The sequence below is a fragment of the Neopsephotus bourkii genome, unplaced genomic scaffold (assembly GCF_033783945.1).
Source record: "Neopsephotus bourkii isolate Nb327-2 ecotype Australia unplaced genomic scaffold, CSIRO-AGI_Nbou_v1 NB_1634, whole genome shotgun sequence".
Lineage (NCBI taxonomy): Eukaryota > Metazoa > Chordata > Aves > Psittaciformes > Psittacidae > Neopsephotus > Neopsephotus bourkii.
This window is the reverse complement of record NW_026902109.1, coordinates 10,917,010-10,937,822: the sequence shown is the minus strand read 5'-3', so window position 1 is coordinate 10,937,822 and position 20,813 is coordinate 10,917,010. Positions and strand designations below refer to the sequence as shown.

The 20,813-nt window shown below is 39.0% G+C and overlaps 1 protein-coding gene across 2 annotated transcripts in view; it reads left to right on the top strand.

The window, feature by feature from the left end:
- Positions 1-20,813, top strand: part of NRG3 (neuregulin 3) — a 423,949-nt gene that overhangs the window by 297,256 nt on the left and 105,880 nt on the right. For both annotated transcript variants that reach the window (XM_061373773.1, XM_061373772.1), the window contains exon 3: positions 1,514-1,587. In XM_061373773.1, the coding sequence (XP_061229757.1) occupies positions 1,514-1,587 (74 nt within the window). The remainder of the gene's footprint in view (positions 1-1,513; positions 1,588-20,813) is intronic.

Here is a 20,813-nt window from a genome sequence, read left to right as displayed (position 1 = left end):
AGACAAGGCTATCCCCACCCCTGTTGGTTGTTCTTAATCTTTTAAATCTACCAACTCTCAAGACTCTGAAGAAAAGTTGCTGTTTGATGTGAGGCAGCTTATGATATTTGATAATCAGAAGCAAAAGGTGCATGCAACAATGTCTGAGTATATGCAGACTTTTTTTTCTGACTAGTGGACAATTTTAACTAAATATCTGAATATTCTGCATTAAAAAGACAAAACAAAACCACTTTTTCTTTTTTTCCTTAAGTGATAACTTATGACTACTGCCCTAGGATCTGAATTACATTTTTCCTAGTCAGTCATTTTATAGTTTGCAAGTATCATCAGTAAGAAGCTGCTCTCCAAAGTAGCACTAAGTAGCCATCAGGGAGAAAAAACAAAAAGGAGAGTTTGGGGATTTTAAGTCTTTACTGTAGATATTTACTGCATTTTTTGGTCTGATGGGAGTTCTTATAATTTACATATTTTCTCACAAATGTGCTTACTAATCCCTGAACCAATGCTGGTCAGACGTGCTTCTCACTGAAACATTAATTTATTAAACCAAAAGCATTTTAAAAGGTAACTTTTAGAGGAAGCCTGACTAGAAACATTGTGAATGAGCAGATAATTTCTGCTTCTGACATTATCACATCGTTCAAACTGCAGTTGTCAATCCTAATGAAAGGAGGTAATGCTGGTTTGAGTATATTTTTTATATGACGTGCAAGAACTCTGTGTGATAAAGAGTTTCTGTTACTATCATTTATAATCAAAGTGTCCATCACTTTTCTTAAGAGAAAAAACTGCTTGGCAAATAAATAATTAAAGGTCTGATTGTGAATACACTTTTTTTGAGTGAGAGTAACTTCTGAGATCAGTCTAAATACAGTAAATGAAATTTCTTCAAAGTTAAGTTTTAAGATAAATAATAGTCAAAGCCAGTTCTTGTTTAAGGCAGGAGGGTATTCTGGTTTATGTGCTTTAAAATATAATTCCACAGATATCTAAGACTGTCCACTCACAAACAATGCCTGATGTTGTCTATCATGCCTCAGCGTGTTATCTTTTGTTCACAGTAGAAAACTAGTCTTATTAATTAAGAGCCAAGTGTTACCTGTGTATTAAAACACCAAAAGATAAACAAGTTAATCTGATAATTTGTACAGTACAGAAGCTTTATGTTACCTAATGAGTTTATTTTATTACAAATATGTCTATTTTATAGAGAATTTTTCTTTGTTTCACAGACTTGATATGTAAAAGAAAAGTTATGCTTAAATGATGCTTCTTTTCAAAGTTTCTAAAATAATCACAAAGGTTTGAGGGTAATTTTTCTAAATACAAATAATTTTACATGCTTCTGTTGTGTTTCAGTAATAGTCTTGCTTCCACTATTGTTGAAATAACTGTAGATACGCAAGTCCCCTGCGGCATTGGCAGGGAGAATTTCAGTTCATTTTGCTACCTTGAAATTAACCTTTTACTATCGCATGCGTATGTTTGTCATTTATCCCCTTTTTCTCAGGTGCAAAGAGGGCTACCAAGGAGTCCGCTGTGACCAATTTTTGCCGAAAACCGACTCAATCTTGTCAGATCCAAGTACGTCAAATGTTTTTCTTACATTTCTAATCCATGCTGGAGGCTGTTCTTGTCATGAGAGATGACCCTTTGCCTATTGTCAGAAAACATACTGTGGACCAGTTGTGTGTAGAGAACAGTGTTGCTTTTGTTGGTATGATAAAAAGTGCATTCTCCAGTCTCTGTTATAGAACATCTGCTGCTGCAGCAGCAGGGCAGGCTATTAGTGGACTTGGCTACTTTTGATTTGAAATAATGCAATACCTACTTAAACCCATAATATTCACATTTCTCTACTTTTGACTCAAGAAGAAATAAAGTTACTTAATCTGAAAAGAAACCACGTATGGGCTGCAAAATAGTTCCTTCAAAAGAAAATAAATTTATAGTGTCTGCACTGCATTGATTCTGATCTCATTGGAAATATGTGTTGTCAGTTTTTTTGTTTTGGTTTTTCTTTCTCTCACTTTTACAAGTTGCTCTGTATTTGCAGAGTAGAAACAGACTTTCAGATAGCAATCTGGAGATAAAGTAACTTTCTATTACACTGCTCAATGAATGCCATAATACCATCTGTGTATATGTTCTTCTACTCTAATGACCTTTTTAAATTCTGTTGACTAATAAAACTATGTCAAAAATATTACCCAAGATGAATGTCTTGGAAATTAGTCCATTTACTAATTAATGTTGTTTATCTTAACATTTTAAATGAAATGACATGCAACAAAGGGTCATATCCAAGCTCTTGTTTTTGTTCTTATACTTGGAAACTGTCATGTATTCAGTTTTCTGGTTTTGGGTGCTCTTTAGAATTTGATTTGTTTGTGTTTTTTTAATAATAATGCTTGTTTTTTCTAATTTTTTTCTGTTTATTTTCTTGTGCTTTTCCATGTGAAAGTCTGTTGCCAAAGACACTTGTTTTTTGTAACTCTCTGTGTTGTATAGCTTCTATTATAGTTTGCTTTATATTTGGTTTAGCTTTTCCTTCTGCTTGACCTTTAAAGGTAAAGTGCAGAGCCTATAATGAATAGGCAGATTTTACCTCTGCCAAGTTGTATGTGCATGTGTCAACATAGAAGTGAGGTATATGTCAAGGAAAAAGGTACTTTGTATTTTAAAAGGGGGGGAAAGAACAGTCAGTTAACTGGAGAGGGTGGTACCTGTCTGATATTGTTTTAACAAGGGATTTAGCTTTATTTTCTCAAGAGTAGGGGGGAAATTCATAAAGAAACAATGCAAAGCCCAGAAAAGTCTCCCAGATTAAGCTGCATCTAACAAGGCAAAAGCCTTATAGTGTTTATGTACTGCGGACAGCATTGTTATTATTTCTTTGAAGCATCGTGTTGGTTGCACATACTTGTTTCTCTTTACTTTGGAAGTGCTTACTTACTGTGGCTTCTGACTATATTGGTTCCATAAAACAGTCCAGCTGTCTGATCCTGCTTGGTAAGCTAAGGTTGTGCTGAAATGTACTTTCTACATGTTCTGACTACAAAGGCAATTTTATTGTTCATTTTATTAATTTATATTACTTAGGATATATAAGAGATGGGGACCTTGGCTTGGTACTGATGTAGGTCCACTGGACACACTTATATCCCAACAATGGTCTCTCTTCCAATTGGTTTAAGATTAACATGAGTTAGGTACTTTCCCAGTCAGTTTTGAAATTTAAGTTATATTTGATCCTCAGCTGTATTAAAAAGAGGAAAAGCTTCTGTTCAGGTGCATTTCTGTGTGTTGGCATAGTGTGATATATATCTGCATGTGTATCTGCATATACACATGTTCTAAGCATGACTAGCCTGAAACAGAAATATTAGAAACTTTTCTGCTGCAGCTGGACAGTGACAGCATCAGCATTTTGCTTAGGAGTTAAATCAGTAATGTGTTTATCTTCCTTTTGGAGAGGAAAAAATTAATATCTTGCAGATGATTAGCATTACTCACAGAAATATTTGCTATTTCCACAACCTGAGGAGTGCAAAAAGTATTTGACACAGTAGTCATGCACTGTAGGATCATTTCCAAGGGCTATGGTGTTGCACTGCAAAAACTTAGTTTTGTAGTTGAGAGAGCTGCTGAAGGGTCCTAAGGGGGTCAAATTTTGAGATGGTTTTAGGAAGAAGTGCTTTCTCATTTAAGTTTTGTGGGATTGCATAGGGTTCTCAATAGTAAATGTGTTCAGAACAGCTAATGATGCATCTGAGAACAATATTTAGAAGTTTGCATGCATAAAATGGTGAAGCATGCGTTTTTAATCTTACCTTGCCTGTGATAGTGCAGGTTGCATTTTCAGATCACTTATTATATGGGAAGTGAATCTGGACAAGGGCCACTTGGAAAACAGCAAAAATATTGTCTCAAAATTCTTATTCACACCCACAAGAATTATTTTTTTTAAATATCCCTCTAAAACAAACTAAGCTTATTCAGCATAGCTGTTACCTGAGGTTGCGTAGTGACAAATAATGTGATATGGCTCTGGAATATTTTTAACAGTATCAGACCAAACCCAGGTTTTTATATCATTTTAGCTATATGTTAGGCAGGTCTTGACTTTACATCACAGACATGAATTCAAATTATGTAATATTTAATGTAGATTAATGCATGCCAAATCGTGTGCATGTAGTTTAATTAAGGTGAATGGTTCCGACACTTAAGATTCTGGTCTGGGGAAACTTCTTGCAGCTCAGGGCTCAGTGTTAGGGCCAGTGTTGTTTAGAGTCTTCATTGATGATCTGGATGAGGGGTTCAAGTGCACCCTCAGTAAGTTTGCAAATGACACCAAGCTGGGTGGGAGTGTTGATCTGTTGGAGGGTAGGAAAGCTCTACAGAGGGATCTGGACAGGCTGGATTGATGGGCTGTGGCCAGTGGTATGAGGTTCAACAACGTAAATTGCCTAGTCCTGCATCTGGGCCACAGCAACCCAGTGTAACACTACAGGCTTGGGGAAGAGTGGCTGGAAAGCTGCTTGGCAGAAAAGGACCTGTGGGTGCTGACTGGTGGCCACTGAGCATGGGTCAGCTTGTGTCCAGGCAGCCACGGAGGCCAACAGCATCCTGGCCTGTATCAGAAACAGCATTACTAGCAGGCCCAGGAAAAATTAGGTAAGATTTCTTCACTAAAAGGGTGCTCAGGCATTGGAACAGGCTGCCCAGGGAAACGGTGGAATCACCGTCCCTGGAACTGTTCAAAAACTGTGTAGATGAGGCTCTCAATGACATGGTTTAGTGGTGGTCTTGCCAGTCTTTGGGTAACAGTTGGACCTGACGATCTTAAAGATCTTTTCCAACCTAGCTGATTCTGTGATTCTAACTACCCAGTGGTGTTTCAGAGTTCCTGAGTTGACATCTGTGGCTTCTTGCAATCAGACCTGCCACCTTCTACTTTCTTTTAGTTAGGATCAAATTAATAAGAAAACTGATGTAGGACATAGAGAGAAATGTTAAAATACTGCAAACACAGGCCCTTCAAGCATCATAGGTGTTAACAGCTTTCACTTTCCTTTTCTCCACACCAGGTTTTCTGGCATTATGTGGAAGATATTTCAAGAAAATAAAAAATCAGAAAAAAAAAAAAAACCCCACAAAAAAGAACAGCGCAAATGAAAGTAGTTTGAAAAGTAATTTGCTAATCTTGGAATATGGGCATAACCATCCTTAAACCATGAGGGCCGCAAGAAACCTAACAAAATTAATAATGTCACCAGTAAGGAAAATGGCTGCATGACTATGCAACCTGTGCTTACAGTCACTGTTAAGAGGAATGGGTATGTCAGCCCTGCTAATACTGGGCAGGACAAGTCTCTGAACTTTCAGTGGTCTTTACCTATGAAGGAAGTACTAATGAGACAAATTGAATAGAAATGGCAGTCTCATGATGGAATGAAAGGATAGGAGTATATTGGAAATGTTGCTTCAGCTTTCTCCATCTGGGCTAACTTCTTTATACAGTTCATGGCAATGGTAGAGCACTTACATTTGCAACATCATAAATACAACTGCAGTATAACTTTATGCACAAGTCATTTTTCAGACATGTGTAGCTCTGTATGTATCTATAGGATTGGGAATTTATATACAACATAAATTGCACAAATGTACTCATGTACTATCCTTTATAGTGTTCTGGAGTAGACGTGCCTGGCCCAATGAGTCTTGAAAGGTAAGTTGTATGTAGGTTGCGGCTATTTCTTTTGATTAGTTTTTATTCCGAGGCAAAATATGTTGACTATTCTGTGTGGATATTCCAAAGTGGTGAACAAGGCACCGAGTATGGGTTTGTCACATTACCCCTTATTAACCAAATTGTTGTACTTGGCCTTCAACTATTTTGTTCTTAATTTAGCATTAAAAGCTACTTTCCTATGCAAAAAGTATATTTCAGTTTTGTAACGTGCAGTATTAATTTTGTGTTTGTTATAGTAACATTGAAGTTGTCCCATTTGACCTCAGATCCAATACTTTTTCAAAATAAATGCATTATTATCTAAACGAAGAAAATGAGGATGTAAACCTTATAGGTCATTGGGCTATGCCCCTGCTATTGTAGTTAAAAACCTGTAATGTAATTCCTTTGTAAGATGATCATACTTCATTTGTAAACCACTTTCAGTCAGCATGAATGAGCCACTAGAAACACGCTTTGTTTATCATCCTTGCTCAGAGGGTATCAAGACTTTTTAGCTGCCACACAAAATTTATGCAAAACCCAAATTTATCAGTTATATTCTTTGTTAAAACACACACTTTGTTTCTACATTGGTGTTTCTTTCCATGGGTTTCCACCATATTACACTTTGGGTCTGTTAAACTGGCTTTTTCAAATGTCAGAAGTCTTCTTCCTATAGAGCTACCTATACCCTTTGGTCTTTAATACTTTAACCTGTGACAGCATGGCACATATTGTGTTTCTTTTTGAATCTCATCAAAGAGAAACCTGCAAGTGTTGTGACTGAAGTCTGCAGTTACTCATTCTTTGATTACCTCTTTATGTAGCAAAGGATCTCTATCCTAGAAGACTGGGACTGTAAATAATTAAAACAACTCTAGGTACTTTAAAAAGTAAAAGATGCTTTTTCCAGAAATGTATTTTTAGACTCAAGACCTATACTCACCTCCACTAAAGAGAACCCCCCTAAAATAATCTTAGGCTTTTTGTTGTGTTCTCCCCCCACCTTCTCACTCCCCTTCCTTCCTTTCCTTTCCTTTCCTTTTTTTTTTTCCCCATCTGATTTTGTGTTGGTAAGATTATAGGATAATTTAGGTTGAAAGGCAAAGTATGGACTGCTCTAGAGAATGCAGGAGGTTCAGCCTTCTGCTTTAAGCAGATCTGGCTTTGAAGTTTCTGCTAACTGCACAGAACAGCATGAAGGTAGTCTTCTATTTAATAACTAATTTAATAACAGTTAATAACAGGGACTATTATAAAAGGAAAGAAGAAAGCACATCAGAGGATGCGAAATATTTATAGAATATGTTTTCAAATATATGTCAAAGTTATAAGTGGAAGAGAATTTAGGGAAAATAGGAGGACTGACTAGCCAGAGGGAGATACCTGAGTTTTGTGGAAGGTGAGTCCTTCTAAAACAGACAACGTCGGACTTGTTTAACCCCAGATCGACCTTTCGAAATCTGGATCTAAATCTGAATTTTGTGGCTTAACTGTGTCTCCAAAAAAAAAAAAAAAAAAGTTTTTAAGTCTCTCTAAAGTAATTATGTCATCTGTGTAAGACTGTTATGTATGCAAAAAAAAGCATATGGTTGGAGCCCTGCAGACCAAATTTCTTTTATAGCAAATGCCATTTTATACCATTTTACCAATCTAATTTTAGTGTCACATCAACTATCTGTTCATAGAATAAAAATTATTAATGTTACTCTAGGATATTAAGCTTTTACAAAAATGAAATAATCAAAAAGTGTTATATTATTGCCTTGTAAAAGTAGATTTTAAGAGCTATGTGGTCACAATGGTCAAGTGAGGTCCCTGAAAATGACAAGTCAGTATAAAATCTATTAGCATCCATCAGGTGCGTATGACATGTCTGTTAACTATGGTTTTGATATGAGGATATATAAACAGAGTTTTTCCAGTTCAAATGCATTACAGATCAGCCTAGACTAGTGTTAAAGCATTAAAGATTGAAAGGAAGGAAGGAATTACCTTAATAGAAATAGAGAAAATGAAGAAAAGCTACTCAGTTACTGCCAAAGTTTTAATGAATTTATCTATAGATCAGAAAAGGTGCATCACATGAGAGAAAGACTGGGAAAAATGAATCCTCATCAAGGTAAAATAAGAAAGAAAACACATCCTTAGGGGAAGGAATTACATGTTTTCTCTCCTCTTTGATCAAGCGCGGGTAGAGACCTAGGGATACAGACTATAAAAGATTACATATTTTCAAATTTGATTTGTGCTTCAGCACAGCTGTATGATTTTACCTTTTGTGAACAGTATGAATCTTCTTTACTTGTTTGGGATTTGTATTTTCCTTAAATAGGCAAAGCAGGCTTTATTCTGAAGAAATGGACTGAAATGCTCAAAACCAGAAGTGCAACATTTGCAAAGCGTTAGTAAAATATTTCACCAGTGATAAATGGAAGCACGAATGTGTCCATTGTCAGAACATATTGAAAATTTAAAGCCCAAGAGAGATTAATTGAAATCATAAATCTGCTGCTAATGGAATGGGCAAAGAAAATCACACTCAACCACTTTCAGTTTTGGTAATGTAGTCTTAAAATTTAAATGCGCAGGAAACAACTGGAAGTAAAAGTTTTTTCTGTAGTTAAGCCACCACTGACTTGTACAGAATATGCAGTATAGATATTTTTTTTTTAGTCAGTATTGCAGAATGGACTTTTAAAATCATGATTATTGGTGTTCATTATGTTTCTAATGTAGAAGGGAGGGTATTTTAAATTAAATCTAGAATTCTAAGGTTGTGTCGTTCTTAAGTAGAAACAACAGCCAAAAATCCACTAGTGTGAGAACTGTTTCCAAACATTATTAGATGGAATTGCTTTCATTACTTTTGTGTGCAATAACAGAGCTTTTTCCCCAACCCCCTAGTTTCATTGAATTCCCAGTCCTTTTAGAAAAACAGCAATGAGTTTGCACAACTCCCCCACCCAGCCCACCAGCTTTCTTTCTGGAAAGATTAAAGAGGGATTTACAGTTGATTTCCATTTCATATTTCAGTTTTAAATGAATTGTCAGCCTTTACCAAATTGACATCTATATTTAGTTTTAGCTAAAATAACATTCAAGTAAGAATTCACACAGATTTGACCAAAATCCTTTTATTTGTTTTCAAAGAACCTTAGTTCTTTATTCTTCTCTCTTCGCGTCTTCTAGAAGAAAAGGATGTATTGACCTCTGGTTATTCAACATTGTTTTATTTTCAAAACTTTCATTTAAAGTGCTGAAGTATGTCTGGTTTTGCCATGACTTTTAGGCTATAGGTGGTGTTCTGTAATTCAGCTTGTGATGACTTCATCTTTATAGAAATTCATGGAGAGAAGCTGGAATCAAGTAGATGCAATATCTTTGACAGCAGGAAAAAAAAAACACCAAAAGCAAAACAAAAACAAACCTCAAAAGCTCTTGTTTCCATCTCCTTTAAAAACTCTGTACATGGAACGATAATAATGAAACTTAAATTTCTTTTTATTTAATCTTAGTATAAATCTCAAGGAGGACAGAAAATGGAGATATCTAGTAATGCAAGTCCCAGTAAACAAAATGTTTTCATCAGTGTATCTTTTTATAAGCCAGAGATGCTATAACTCAAGGAGGAAATTACAGCCACCCCAAGCAGGGGAGTTTGAAGGGTGCCTTTCCAGACTGCCATTTCTCTGTGAAATTTGAACTTGTGTCTAGTTAAAGAATTTCTAGGTCTTTTTGTAGTGATTTTTTGCACGTGTATTTTAAGGAAATTTACCATATGATGACAGAATCACTCGACTACAACTTGTTATACAACAGCCACAGCAGATGGCTGTGAATAGAGGTTACAGTCTTATGTAAGGGACAGAGCTGTGAATCGCACTCTCCTTCTGGCAAGCCCACTCTGCAATAAGCACTGGGTTCATCTCCATGCCTGAATGAGAGGTGATGCAGTGCTTACATGTACACTAAACAAGTACCTTCTGAAGTGATGAGCCTCTGAAATACTGACTTCTCCTATCTGCTTCTCTTACAAACACGTTACAATTTCCTAAATCTGCTGTTAGCCATCCCCTGTCTGGAAAACAGTAAGTATAGATACAGCTTGGCGTATATGTTCTATGACACTGGAAGCATCTAATTTAGCCTGTTGGTCTGAGTAACTAATTTTTCTGACTTGCATATGCTTCATACTGATGATACGTTACTATTGGTGTCAATCTCTCACTCTCAGGACTTGTCTGATTTTGCCTGGATGGGCAAAGTGCAGTGAGTCCCATTGTCAGATCACATTTGCAGGCCTTCTAAGAGGAATCCAGCAGCGCAGCAGCCAGTTTTTCATGCTTAAGGAGAAAAGTATAAGTAATGATGGGTCATCATAAGATGACATTTAGGATGATTTCACAAAACATGACAATGATTTAACTGAAAAGCGTTAATGTAATCAGATTCTATCTTTGTAAATTAGCTACTCAGCAGTCCAAATAGCATTTAACTTTAGCAATGCCATTTCACTTTATCTCAGTGATTTAGTCACATTTTTGATGTTAAATGCCTCAGGATTGGTTGAGGTGGTATAGTATAGGTTTCATAAAGTTGTAATAGCCTGTTCCAGGAAAGAGAGATGGATTTGTCTTATTGTTAACTAATCTTACACCTTTGAATGGAAGATCTATCTGTATTAAATCTAAGTCTGAACTGGGTGTTTTGCATTCTCCTATGAGTGACTCTGTGTTAAAATTATTCTAGTGAAAAATGGAGCAGTGCATGTGTGGATAAATCATGAAGTTGTGAGATGCCTGATAACTCTGATCTGTCCTTTCCATAGTACAGTTATATGACTGTAAGTAACAAACAGCAGAAGACAAATTCTGCACAGATTCTTCCAGGCACAAAACTCATGATCAGTCCAACACACTATCACGAGAGTAAAAACATTAAGTGGCACATACAAGAGAAATAAAGTTTCCTCCCAGAGGCTTTATGCTGAGTGTGCCTATCATATTCCTCAAACTAACATTTTGTAAGAGCCCCTGTGCTCTTAACTGATTTTCACTCTTTGCATTAAGTCCATATACCACTACAAGGATGCTTATAAAGGCAATTATTGTTAGACTTTTCACTTTATGTGCAACTTCTAGTGTTGATTCAGCTCATTTGAGTAATCTCTGCTTATTAAGACCTAGAATAAGTGTATAATTCAATATTAATGTAGTAAGTGCTCTGCATTGTTGTGAAGGTCAGATGTTTTGGGGGGGTAATGTGTGTATACGCATATCTTCCTAGGCTAATGGCAATCTTACTGAAAACATTGGGGGTTGGCATTACTAAGAGTTTGATGATCACATCAAGGCAATTATTTTATTCTAAGAAGAAAGATACTATTGAGACTTCTGAAGGCATATTCAGGCACGTTTCTTAGGCCTTCTGTAATAATAATATTTGGCAGCAGGGAATAGCCATTTCTGGTTAAAATTTTACGGTGCAAACCCATTAATTTATGAAACTATTTTTCCCTGGGTCAAAACCACCACATGATAAAATCTTGGTTTCACTGATACTGGTAAATGCTTTGTTAAAGAATCTTTTGAGGTTAGATTGACTTGTTGTGACTTTTATTCCATGTATGACTACTATTTTGCTAGAGATTTTTGTATTGTCCATTTGGGAGTTCAGATTGCCAACAATAAGGAAATGTATTCATATTCTTCAGTGATAAATTTGATTGTGGAATGGTTTCATAAAAGACAAACTTGATCAGCGTTGTTCCATGAGCAAACCAAATAACAGATCATAACAGGCAGCTCTTGATAAGATTGTTTATGTCTGAAGGACTTGATTTGCTTCCAGCCTTCTCAGAGAGTATCCTGCTCCTAGGGCTTCTGGCTCTGCTCTCACTGCAAGTATCTGCTTGCTGTAGAGAAAGCATCTAATTGTTTGCTGCCATCATCAGGTTGTAGGTTAAGATAGGGCTTGGGAAACAGAAAGTTTCTCATTACTTCTGTACACAGCCTGAGCGACAGATTTGGCATCTGGATCTGAATGGTCATATGAAGAAAACTGCTGAAACACTGAACAACTGAATATAATAGCCAACCTCTGCCTGTCATTGCCCATTTGATTTTTGTGAGTAGGTCTGCTCTTTGGTCTTGTTTCCATCTTACTCAACCATTTTAGCAACTTGTCTGGGTTATCATCATAAACAGGAAAAGATTGGAGTGTACAGCATATTTTGCTTTTTAAGATACCAGTTCTCTCTTTCTTGGCCCACCTGTCTTAATTTCCTGATCTCTAGTTTCTTCTTTTTTCTCCCCTCTCTAACCTTCTATTCGGGTATACCTACTTTAGTTGCTTCCCCATTTGAGGGGCTTTTTCCTTTCGGCATCTGAATTACATTTCTGTTAGTGTCTCTTCATTTTCTGCTAATTTCTGCTACAACTCAGTATTTGCCATGTGCTTTTGCTGTAATTTCTTCCCTCAGTGCCACTGCATGTGGCCTTCAATCCTTCTCCAAAACCAGGGTTTGAGTTCTTGCTCTACTTGACCTGATTTCTATCTTCCAGATGAACGTCTGGATCACAAATAGCTCTTCATGTGCTGTCTGGCATGTCTCCTTTAGGCTTCCCTTTCTTTCTTATATATTATTTTTACTTTTGTCACATAATGGAATAAAGAATAAAATTTGCAATTTTATTTAGTGTTCAAAATGTTATTTACCTGTTTACAGTGAACAGATGTGCACATTTCGATTCCAAAGGAGTTGTGTCTAATTATCTCTGAAGATACACAAAGAGGTTGGTACCTCATGCTTATCAGGAGAAAATATCCACTGTGTGGGCTGTTTGTGAGAGGCAGCACCCAAAGTTAACCTGGTTTGTTGTTGGTTTGTGGGGTTTTTTTATTAGTAAATCTGACTTTTTCTTGAGAAAGGGTTGCATTTTCAGCACTGGAGCACTTTAAGTGCCTTGACAGTACTTTTATCGGGAGAGCTTTTTCAGGTTCAGAAGAAAATAGTTCTGATCTGATACAGGAAAAGGGCCCTCAGGTTAGCATAGAACAGAGTATTCATCCGAAGCAGGTGAAACACAGGTTCAAACCCTTGTCCTGCTTGGCCTAATTTTCCTCTCTTCCAGATGAATGCCTAGGCTGTGCCACATTAAAAAGAGAGTGGGTCAGTTTGTTTTTGTGTTTCTTTTCCAGAGGAGAAAGGCTAAGGTTTTCCTACTCTTTCCCAGCTAGCTCTTATGATGAACTGATAGATCTGAAAACTGTGGTATACTAACATGTGTTTTTACAGTATTGCCCTACCCTAGAGAGAGCACAAGACAAAATCTTTCCTTAATTCGCATTTTTATTATAGAAGTTGGTAGAGTTTACAGAAGGTCTTCGTCCTGCAAAAAACTACTGGTGCATATTGTTCCTCAGGAGAACTACTCATATAAAAGATACCAAGTACATTTGAAGCATCCAACTGAATTATTTGCATTAATTTGCGGTTTACCTCACAAATTTGCAGTTTTCTTGATGATGAGATGATCTGCCGTATTTTAATTCTCTGAATGTAATGAGTCCTCCTGAAAAGACTCTTTCTATGAAGCTGAGCAGTGCTGACAGGAGGCTAGCTGCTGTTGGTGTAGGAGCTCCCCCTGAATGTCTCCATCTGCAGGTGGTGGACAATTCAGTATTGACAGGGGAAGAATGTAATTTTGAAGGAACTTGTTGGTCCGTGGAGATTAACAGTTGTAATTATTGCAGATTCGTATCTCTAAACGTATAAAAACAAAAAGCAATTTTGTTACTATAAAGGCTTTAAGTGTTCCAGTCTGCATTAGCTGTCTTCGAAAGTTTCAGTATTATATTTATGCCATATTAATTTGCTTTCTTGATCTGTTTGCAAGTTTTAAGCAATGCTTTCAGTTAGGTTTTGTTCAGCATTCGGTAAATATTGAAAGATTTAAATGTTTAAAACCCCTTAAAATGTTTTCTGTATACTTTTAGAGAAAAGATTACTTGTTTCAGAAGAAAGTTGTGAAACTTCATTAAGCTATATGTGTAGATGCCTGAACAATTCTAAGTAAAATCACTACTTTACCAGTGTAGTACTACTATTATCAGAAAATTATTATTCATTTTCTAGGCAATGGAAAACTGGTGATTAAAGAAATAAGTCATATAAACTGGTTCAATCTTATACAGTAGTAGTGAATGTCTTAATACACTGGGAAATGGGAATATTTGCTTATTTATGTGTTTAAGGCAAAGCTAGTCAATATGGATTTATAAATTCTTTTGGAAGCTAAAACAGACTGTTAGAATAATCTAGCGATTTTCATACTACAGATCGAAGAGCATGTCCAGTTCTATAATATTGTTATAAATTTTGCTGTGGCATTTAAAAACAGATGGCTGGGTAAATTAGTTTAGGTTATGTCTATGTAACAAGTTACGTTGTGGATTTATAGTACAGTTAGCTATTCTGTGTTAAAAGCAAGCTGGTGCCCTGCAGTTGCATTGAGGCATGTCTCCCACCATGACTTTATAACATGGCTACACTCAGTAACTTGCTTAGTTTGGCAAATAACAATGTCCTAATAGTTTGGTGAGGGAAGTAATTAATGGGAGCTACTCTGAGTCATGTGGAGCAAGGACAGCTGACTGAATGGGTTCCATGAGATGACTCTTGGCCCCTATGGCTCTTTCCATGATAGTAGTAGGATTTTGAGCCAAGGTTTTACTTTCTGTGTTCCTGCTGTTGTTGCAATCTGTACGTAACTGATCTGCTTTGGCAGATTAGTGCAGTCTTGTTTGTCTGAAGTAGGATAGATTTAAGCTTATAAAGTAGAAGCATCCAAGAGAATAACACTTATTTAAAAAAATTGAATGTAAATCCCTGCATGAAAAGAGAGGCTTAGGCTTTTTTTTTCTTTTTTGCCCTCCCACTTTTTTTTTTTTTTTTAAGAATTGGGTTTTAATATGTATCAAACATGTACGGTGATTTCTGTTGTCAGAGAATTTTCAAAAAAATGGTAAGACTAATATAAAATCTATCCTTGCCTATCTCCAATATACTATGCAGTCTAGGTGTAGGAGTCCCAAACTGACTTTTGCATGTGGCCAAGCACATATGTTGGAACTTCATGCTACAAACTATGTCAGCTTCTCTGAGTTGTCCTGTCAGATGTTGGTTGCTCAGTTTATTCTCTGTTCATACTAAACAATAAAATGACCACTTGTCAAATGGACAACAGGGCCATTGTGTTGGGCAGCAATCTGGTAAATTGAAAAAGGCAAATATTTTCTGGAAGACCATCATATCTTGACATGGTATATATTTCCACTGAGAGAAAATAAGGGAAATTGATGGATCACATCTGGTATCCATCTCATCAATTTTTATTTTCTTATACCTGTTGACTTTGCAGTCATCAGCAATTCTAATTTGAATTCATGTTGAGTTTAGCATAGCAAGGCTCTCCTACAATAACAGAGTTATAACAAGCATGGTTTTTTTTCAGAATTTATTTCTTAAAGACAAAAAAATGTCATGTAAAAAATAACGAAAACATTTGCTGACAATATTTGTCACAGTATGTCATGCAAGCAGGAGAATTTTCAGAATTTGGCCTTGGATATGTATAAGCCAATATTTGCTATCCACTTGGGTTTTGTAGAAAACTTTTCCAGCTCTTTACTTGAAGATAAGTATGCCATATTCAATGCATTGTATATCTGCCAGTTCCGTGACTACCTGGCCATTACCCAGCTGCTCATGGCTTAGAGGGTTGTACAGTTTACTGGGTAAAAAACTGGCTGGTTGCCAAACTCAGAGATGGTGAATGAAATTTAATGCAGGTGGCAGCCGGTTACAAGTGGTGTTCCCCAGGGCTCAGTATTGGGACCAGTTCTATTTAATGTCATTATCAATGATCTGAATGAAGGGATCAAGCGCCCCCTCAGTAAGTTTACAGTTGACACTGAGTTGAGTGGAAAGTGTTGATTTGCTGAAGGCTAGGAAGGCTCTGCAGAGAGAGATCTGGACAGGCTGGATTGATGGACTGTGGCCAGTAGTATGAGATTCAACAAGGCAAAATGCTGGGTCCTGCACATGGGCCACAACAACCCCAATGCAACACTACAGGCTTGGGGAAGAGTGGCTGGAAAGCTGCTTGGCAGAAAAGGACCTGTGGATGTTGATGTTGGGAGACAGCCAGCTGAATGCGGGCCAGCTTGTGCCCAGGGGACCTGCCTTGTATCAGCAATAGTGTGACCAGCAGGGTCAGGGAAGTGATTATCCCTCTGTACTGGGTGAGGCTGCACCTCAAGTACTGTGTTCAGTTCTGGGCCCCCTACTACAAGAAAGATGACACTGAAGTGCTGGAACATGTCTAAATAAGGGCAATGAAGCTGGTGAAGGGTCTAGAGCACAAGTCTTTAATGAGGAACAGCACAGGGAACTGGATTTTTTTAGCCTGGAGAAAAGGAGACTGAGAAGAGACCTTACTGCTTTCTACAACTACCTATGAGAGGTTGTAGTGAGGCGGGCGTTTCCTCCAAAGTAGCAGATGATAGGACAAGAGAAATGGCCTCAAGTTGCACCAGAGGAGGTTTCTCTGCTGGGGGAGGGGTGTTCGGAAATATTTCTTCACCAGAAGGGTTGTCAAACAGTGAAACAGGCTGCCCAGGAACAATTTGTATGCTTGGCTTAACAAAAATGTATCAGCTTGGCTGGGGGTGGGGGGCAAGTGTCTGAAGCATACAACTTGGAATCTTTTGCCTAACATCTAGGTATGCTGAAAGAGTTGATTGGCAAAAAAAAAGATTTTTAATATGATTGTAGTAAGTGGTAGGAAATACTTATTGAAAATATATGGTATGTGCCTTCTGTTCGGTCTGCTATGGGCTTTTGCTTCTTCTCACAGTTGGTTTCTCATTACAATACAAAACTCTCAACCCAAAATTTAGGAAGAAGAATGTGAAAGTAATTCACGCCTATAATATCCTTCAGTGCCTACAGATATTAAAGCTGACAAGTAGTGTGGTAAGCAGTATTGCAGATGGTCTGTGTCTGAGCGGAAGAAAGAGCAGCAGCAAAAGGAAATAATATTGCCAAGAGTGATAGTAAAGTTTAAAAAGCTGTAAATGTAGCTGTGTGCTAGGCGTTGGGTAAGAGATTCTTCAAGAGGAGGGAGTTTGGAAAAATATGAGCTCAGAGAAGGAATTAATGATTATTGCCTAAGCACATCCCTTTTTATTCTCTACGCAAAGTCCCTTACCAGCAGATTATATTTATGGTAGACGTAGATAAATATTTCAGGAATAGCTGGTTGGGTCAAAACCCCCCACAACTGAATAGGGGGAACACAAGAAAAATGCTGCATTTTAAGATGAGTTTTCTGTGGGTTTAAGACAACATAGTAGTATGGGTAGAAGGCCAGGTGCAGCAGATGGAATGTCATTCCCAAGATGATAGATGTGAACGTGGACTTAAGGTCTGCAGCACCCTGGCTGCTAACACTGCCTTGGGCTTATCATCAGGATCTAGCTCTGGGGTCAGGCAGATGGCTGAAGAGGGACTTGGGAATGCTGTGAAAAACTTCAGAGTTATCTTAAATTGCTGGTCACATAAAGCTAGAAGAGAAAGGGAAATTAGAATAAGCACAGCTGCTTTGATCCAAGCAGTAGCAGTATTACTTACTAGGTTTTGACCATAGGGTACTCCAGTTTATACTTTCTTGTCCCTGGCGCATTTTAAACTCGAAATGCCATTTTTCCCCAGAGATGTTAACGAGAAATGCATTCAGAAACCTTTGCCTTTGGTACCAAAGGTTTACAGTTAAGAATTCAATTCAGAGTTCTTCTCTATGCCATCTGTCATGGTTAAACCCAGCCAGACAGCTCGTCCACTCACACCCCACCTCCCCTTTCTTTCCTTCCTCTCCCCCCCCCACTGCCCTGCTCCCGGAGGGATGGGGAGAAGGACTGAAAGAATGCAACTCCCAGGGGCCGAGACAAGAACAGTCCAGCAACCAGTGCACAACACAAATCACCCCTGCCACCACCAACGACAACAATGAAAAGAGAAAATAACAAGGGAAGAGAACATGATACCACCCGCCGAAAAACCAGTCTGACCCCCATGACCCTGTGTCCTTCCAGGTAACTCCCAGTTTCCATCCCGGGCATGACATGCTGTGGTATGGAATACCTCTTTGGCTAGCCCGGGTCAGGTGTCCTGTCTCTGCTTCCTCCTGGCTTCCCCTCCTCCCTGGCAGAGCATGAGACTCACAAAGTCCTTGGTCAGAGTAAACATTACTTGGCAACAACTAGAAACATCAGTTTTATCAGCACTGTTCCCAGGCTGAAAGTCACAACACTGCACCTGCTACCAGGAAGGAAAAAAATTGACTGCTACTGCTGAACCCAGTACAGTATCCACCCCTTATTCCATACCATTCACATCATGCTCAGATCCTACATTTTCAATATACTATCGCTCTCATATATATATACACACATATATATACATCCACATACACACACACACATACCGAGGGAAATAGGTCATTTCTTAGTGCTTGGACCAGTCCCTATAATGCTGCCGAGTCCATTCGGTCCATGATGTCAGGTTCCACCTCTTGTAATAATTTTTCAGGGCAGGAAAGGCTGTGTGCAGTGTTGGATCGTTGCCTGCTGAGGCTGATCGTTCCTTTACTGCAAAACTTGTCTGGTTCTATCAAAGTTCATTCTCTGTTGGGATGATGGTTGGAGGGAAGTCAGGGCCACTCGCTGGTGACCTGAAGACATCTAGTTGATGGGCTATAAAAGTATTACACAGCAGGCAACAGCCTACAATTAAATTCATTGGCTGTTTTCCCCTAAAATCAAATCCCCTTGAGGTCTACATCAGAATTCCCCATCTTCCCGCATTACCCACCAAGTATATCCAGGTCCCTGAGCAAAAGCAATCCCACGATTGGCTTTGCCTTTACCTGAAGCAGGAGCAACCCAGACTGTCTTCCCCAGCAAATTCTTCATACGCACCACAGGAACTTTGTCCCCCTCTACAATATCTAAAAGTTCCGACTGGGTTGGGCCAGCCCTGTTGGCAGATCCTCTGGTGCTGACCAACCAGATGGAGGTAGGGGAGAATCAGATTTACTGGACTGTACGGAGACACCAAAAGGGTACCAATGGGCTTTTGGTATTGCTGCTTTGGAGACTGAGAAAATTGAGCAGCTGTTCACCTTGCCTGGTCTCTCAGAGGTTCCTTCTGTTGTGGGGCTGCTGAAAGTCGAAGAACAAGTGCGAATTGCGACCACAACAGTGTACCGGCAGCAGTACCGCACCAACCAAGACTCCCTGATTCCCGTCCATCAACTGATCCGTAGACTGGAGAGTCAGGGAGTGATCAGCAGGACCCGCTCGCCCTTTAATAGCCCCATATGGCCAGTGCGAAAATCTAACAGAGACTGGATATTAACAGTAGACTATCGTGGCCTGAATGAAGTCACACCACCATTGACTGCCGCCGTACCAGACATGCTAGAACTTCAGTATGAGAGTCAAAGGCAGCCAAGTGGTATGCCACAATCGATATTGTCAATGCATTTTTCTCAATTCCTTTGGCAGCAGAGTGCAGGCCACAGTTTGCTTTTACTTAGAGGGGTGTCCAGTTCACTTGGAACTGACTGCCCCAGGGGTGGAAACACAGCCCTACCATCTGCCATGGACTGATCCAGACTGCACTGGAACAGGGGCAAGCTCCAGAACACCTGCAATACATTGATGACATTATTGTGTGGGGCGATACAGCGGAATAAGTCTTTGAGAAAGGGAGGAAAATAATCCAAATCCTGCTGAAAGCCGGTTTTGCCATAAAACGGAGTAAGGTCAAGGGACCTGCACAGCAGATTCAATTTTGGGGAATAAAATGGCAAGATGGATATCGCCAGATCCTCACAGATGTGATCAACAAGGTAACAGCAATGTCTCCACCAACTAATAAGAAAGAAACCTAAGCTTTCTTGGGTGCTGTGGGGTTTTGGTGAATGCACATACCAAACTACAGTTCGATTGTAAGTCCTCTCTATCATGTGATCTGGGAGAAGAATGATTTTGAATGGGGCCCTGAGCAACAACAAGCCTTTGAGCAAATTAAATGTGAGATAGTTCATGCAGTAGCCCTTGGACCAGTCCGGACCAGGCCAGATGTAAAAAATGTACTGTACAGTGCAGCCAGGAAGAATGGTCTTACCTGGAGCCTCTGGCAGAATGCTTCAGGGCAGACTCGAGGTCGACCCCTCAGCTTTTGGAGTTGGGGATACAAAGGATATGAGGCCAGCTATACCCCAACTGAGAAAGACATACTGGCAGCCTATGAAGGGGTTTGAACTGCTTCGGAAGTGCTTGGCACTGAAGCACAGCTCCTCCTGGCACCCCGGTTGCCCGTGCTGGGCTGGGATGTTCAAAGGCAGGATCTCCTCTATGCATCATGCAACTGATGCTACATGGAGTAAATGTGCTGCACTAATTACACAATGAGCTTGAATAGGAAATCTCAGTAGTCCAGGCATTCTAGAAAGTCATCATGGACTGGCCAGAGAGCAAAGATTTTGGCACGTCACCAGAGGAGGTGATGTGTGCTGAAAAGGCCTCACCATATAATAAACTGTCAGTGAAAAGAAGTATGCCTTGTTTACTGATGGGTCCTGCCGTATTGTGGGAAAGCATCAGAGATGGAAGGCAGCTGTATGGAGTACTCAATGACAAGTTGCAGAAACTGCTGAAGGAGAGGGTGAACCAAGTCAGTTTGCTGAGGTGAAAGCCATCCAGCTGGCCCTGGAAATTGCTGAATGAGAAAAGTGGCCAGTACTTTATCTCTATACTGACTCGTGGATGGTGGCAAATGCCCTGTGGGGGGTGGTTGCAGCAATGGAAGCAGAGCAACTGGCAATGCAGAGGTAAACCCATCTGGGCTGCTGCACTGTGGCAAGATATTGCTGCCTGGGTGCAGAACCTAATGGTGAAGGTACGTCACGTAGATGCCCATGTACCCAAGAGTCGG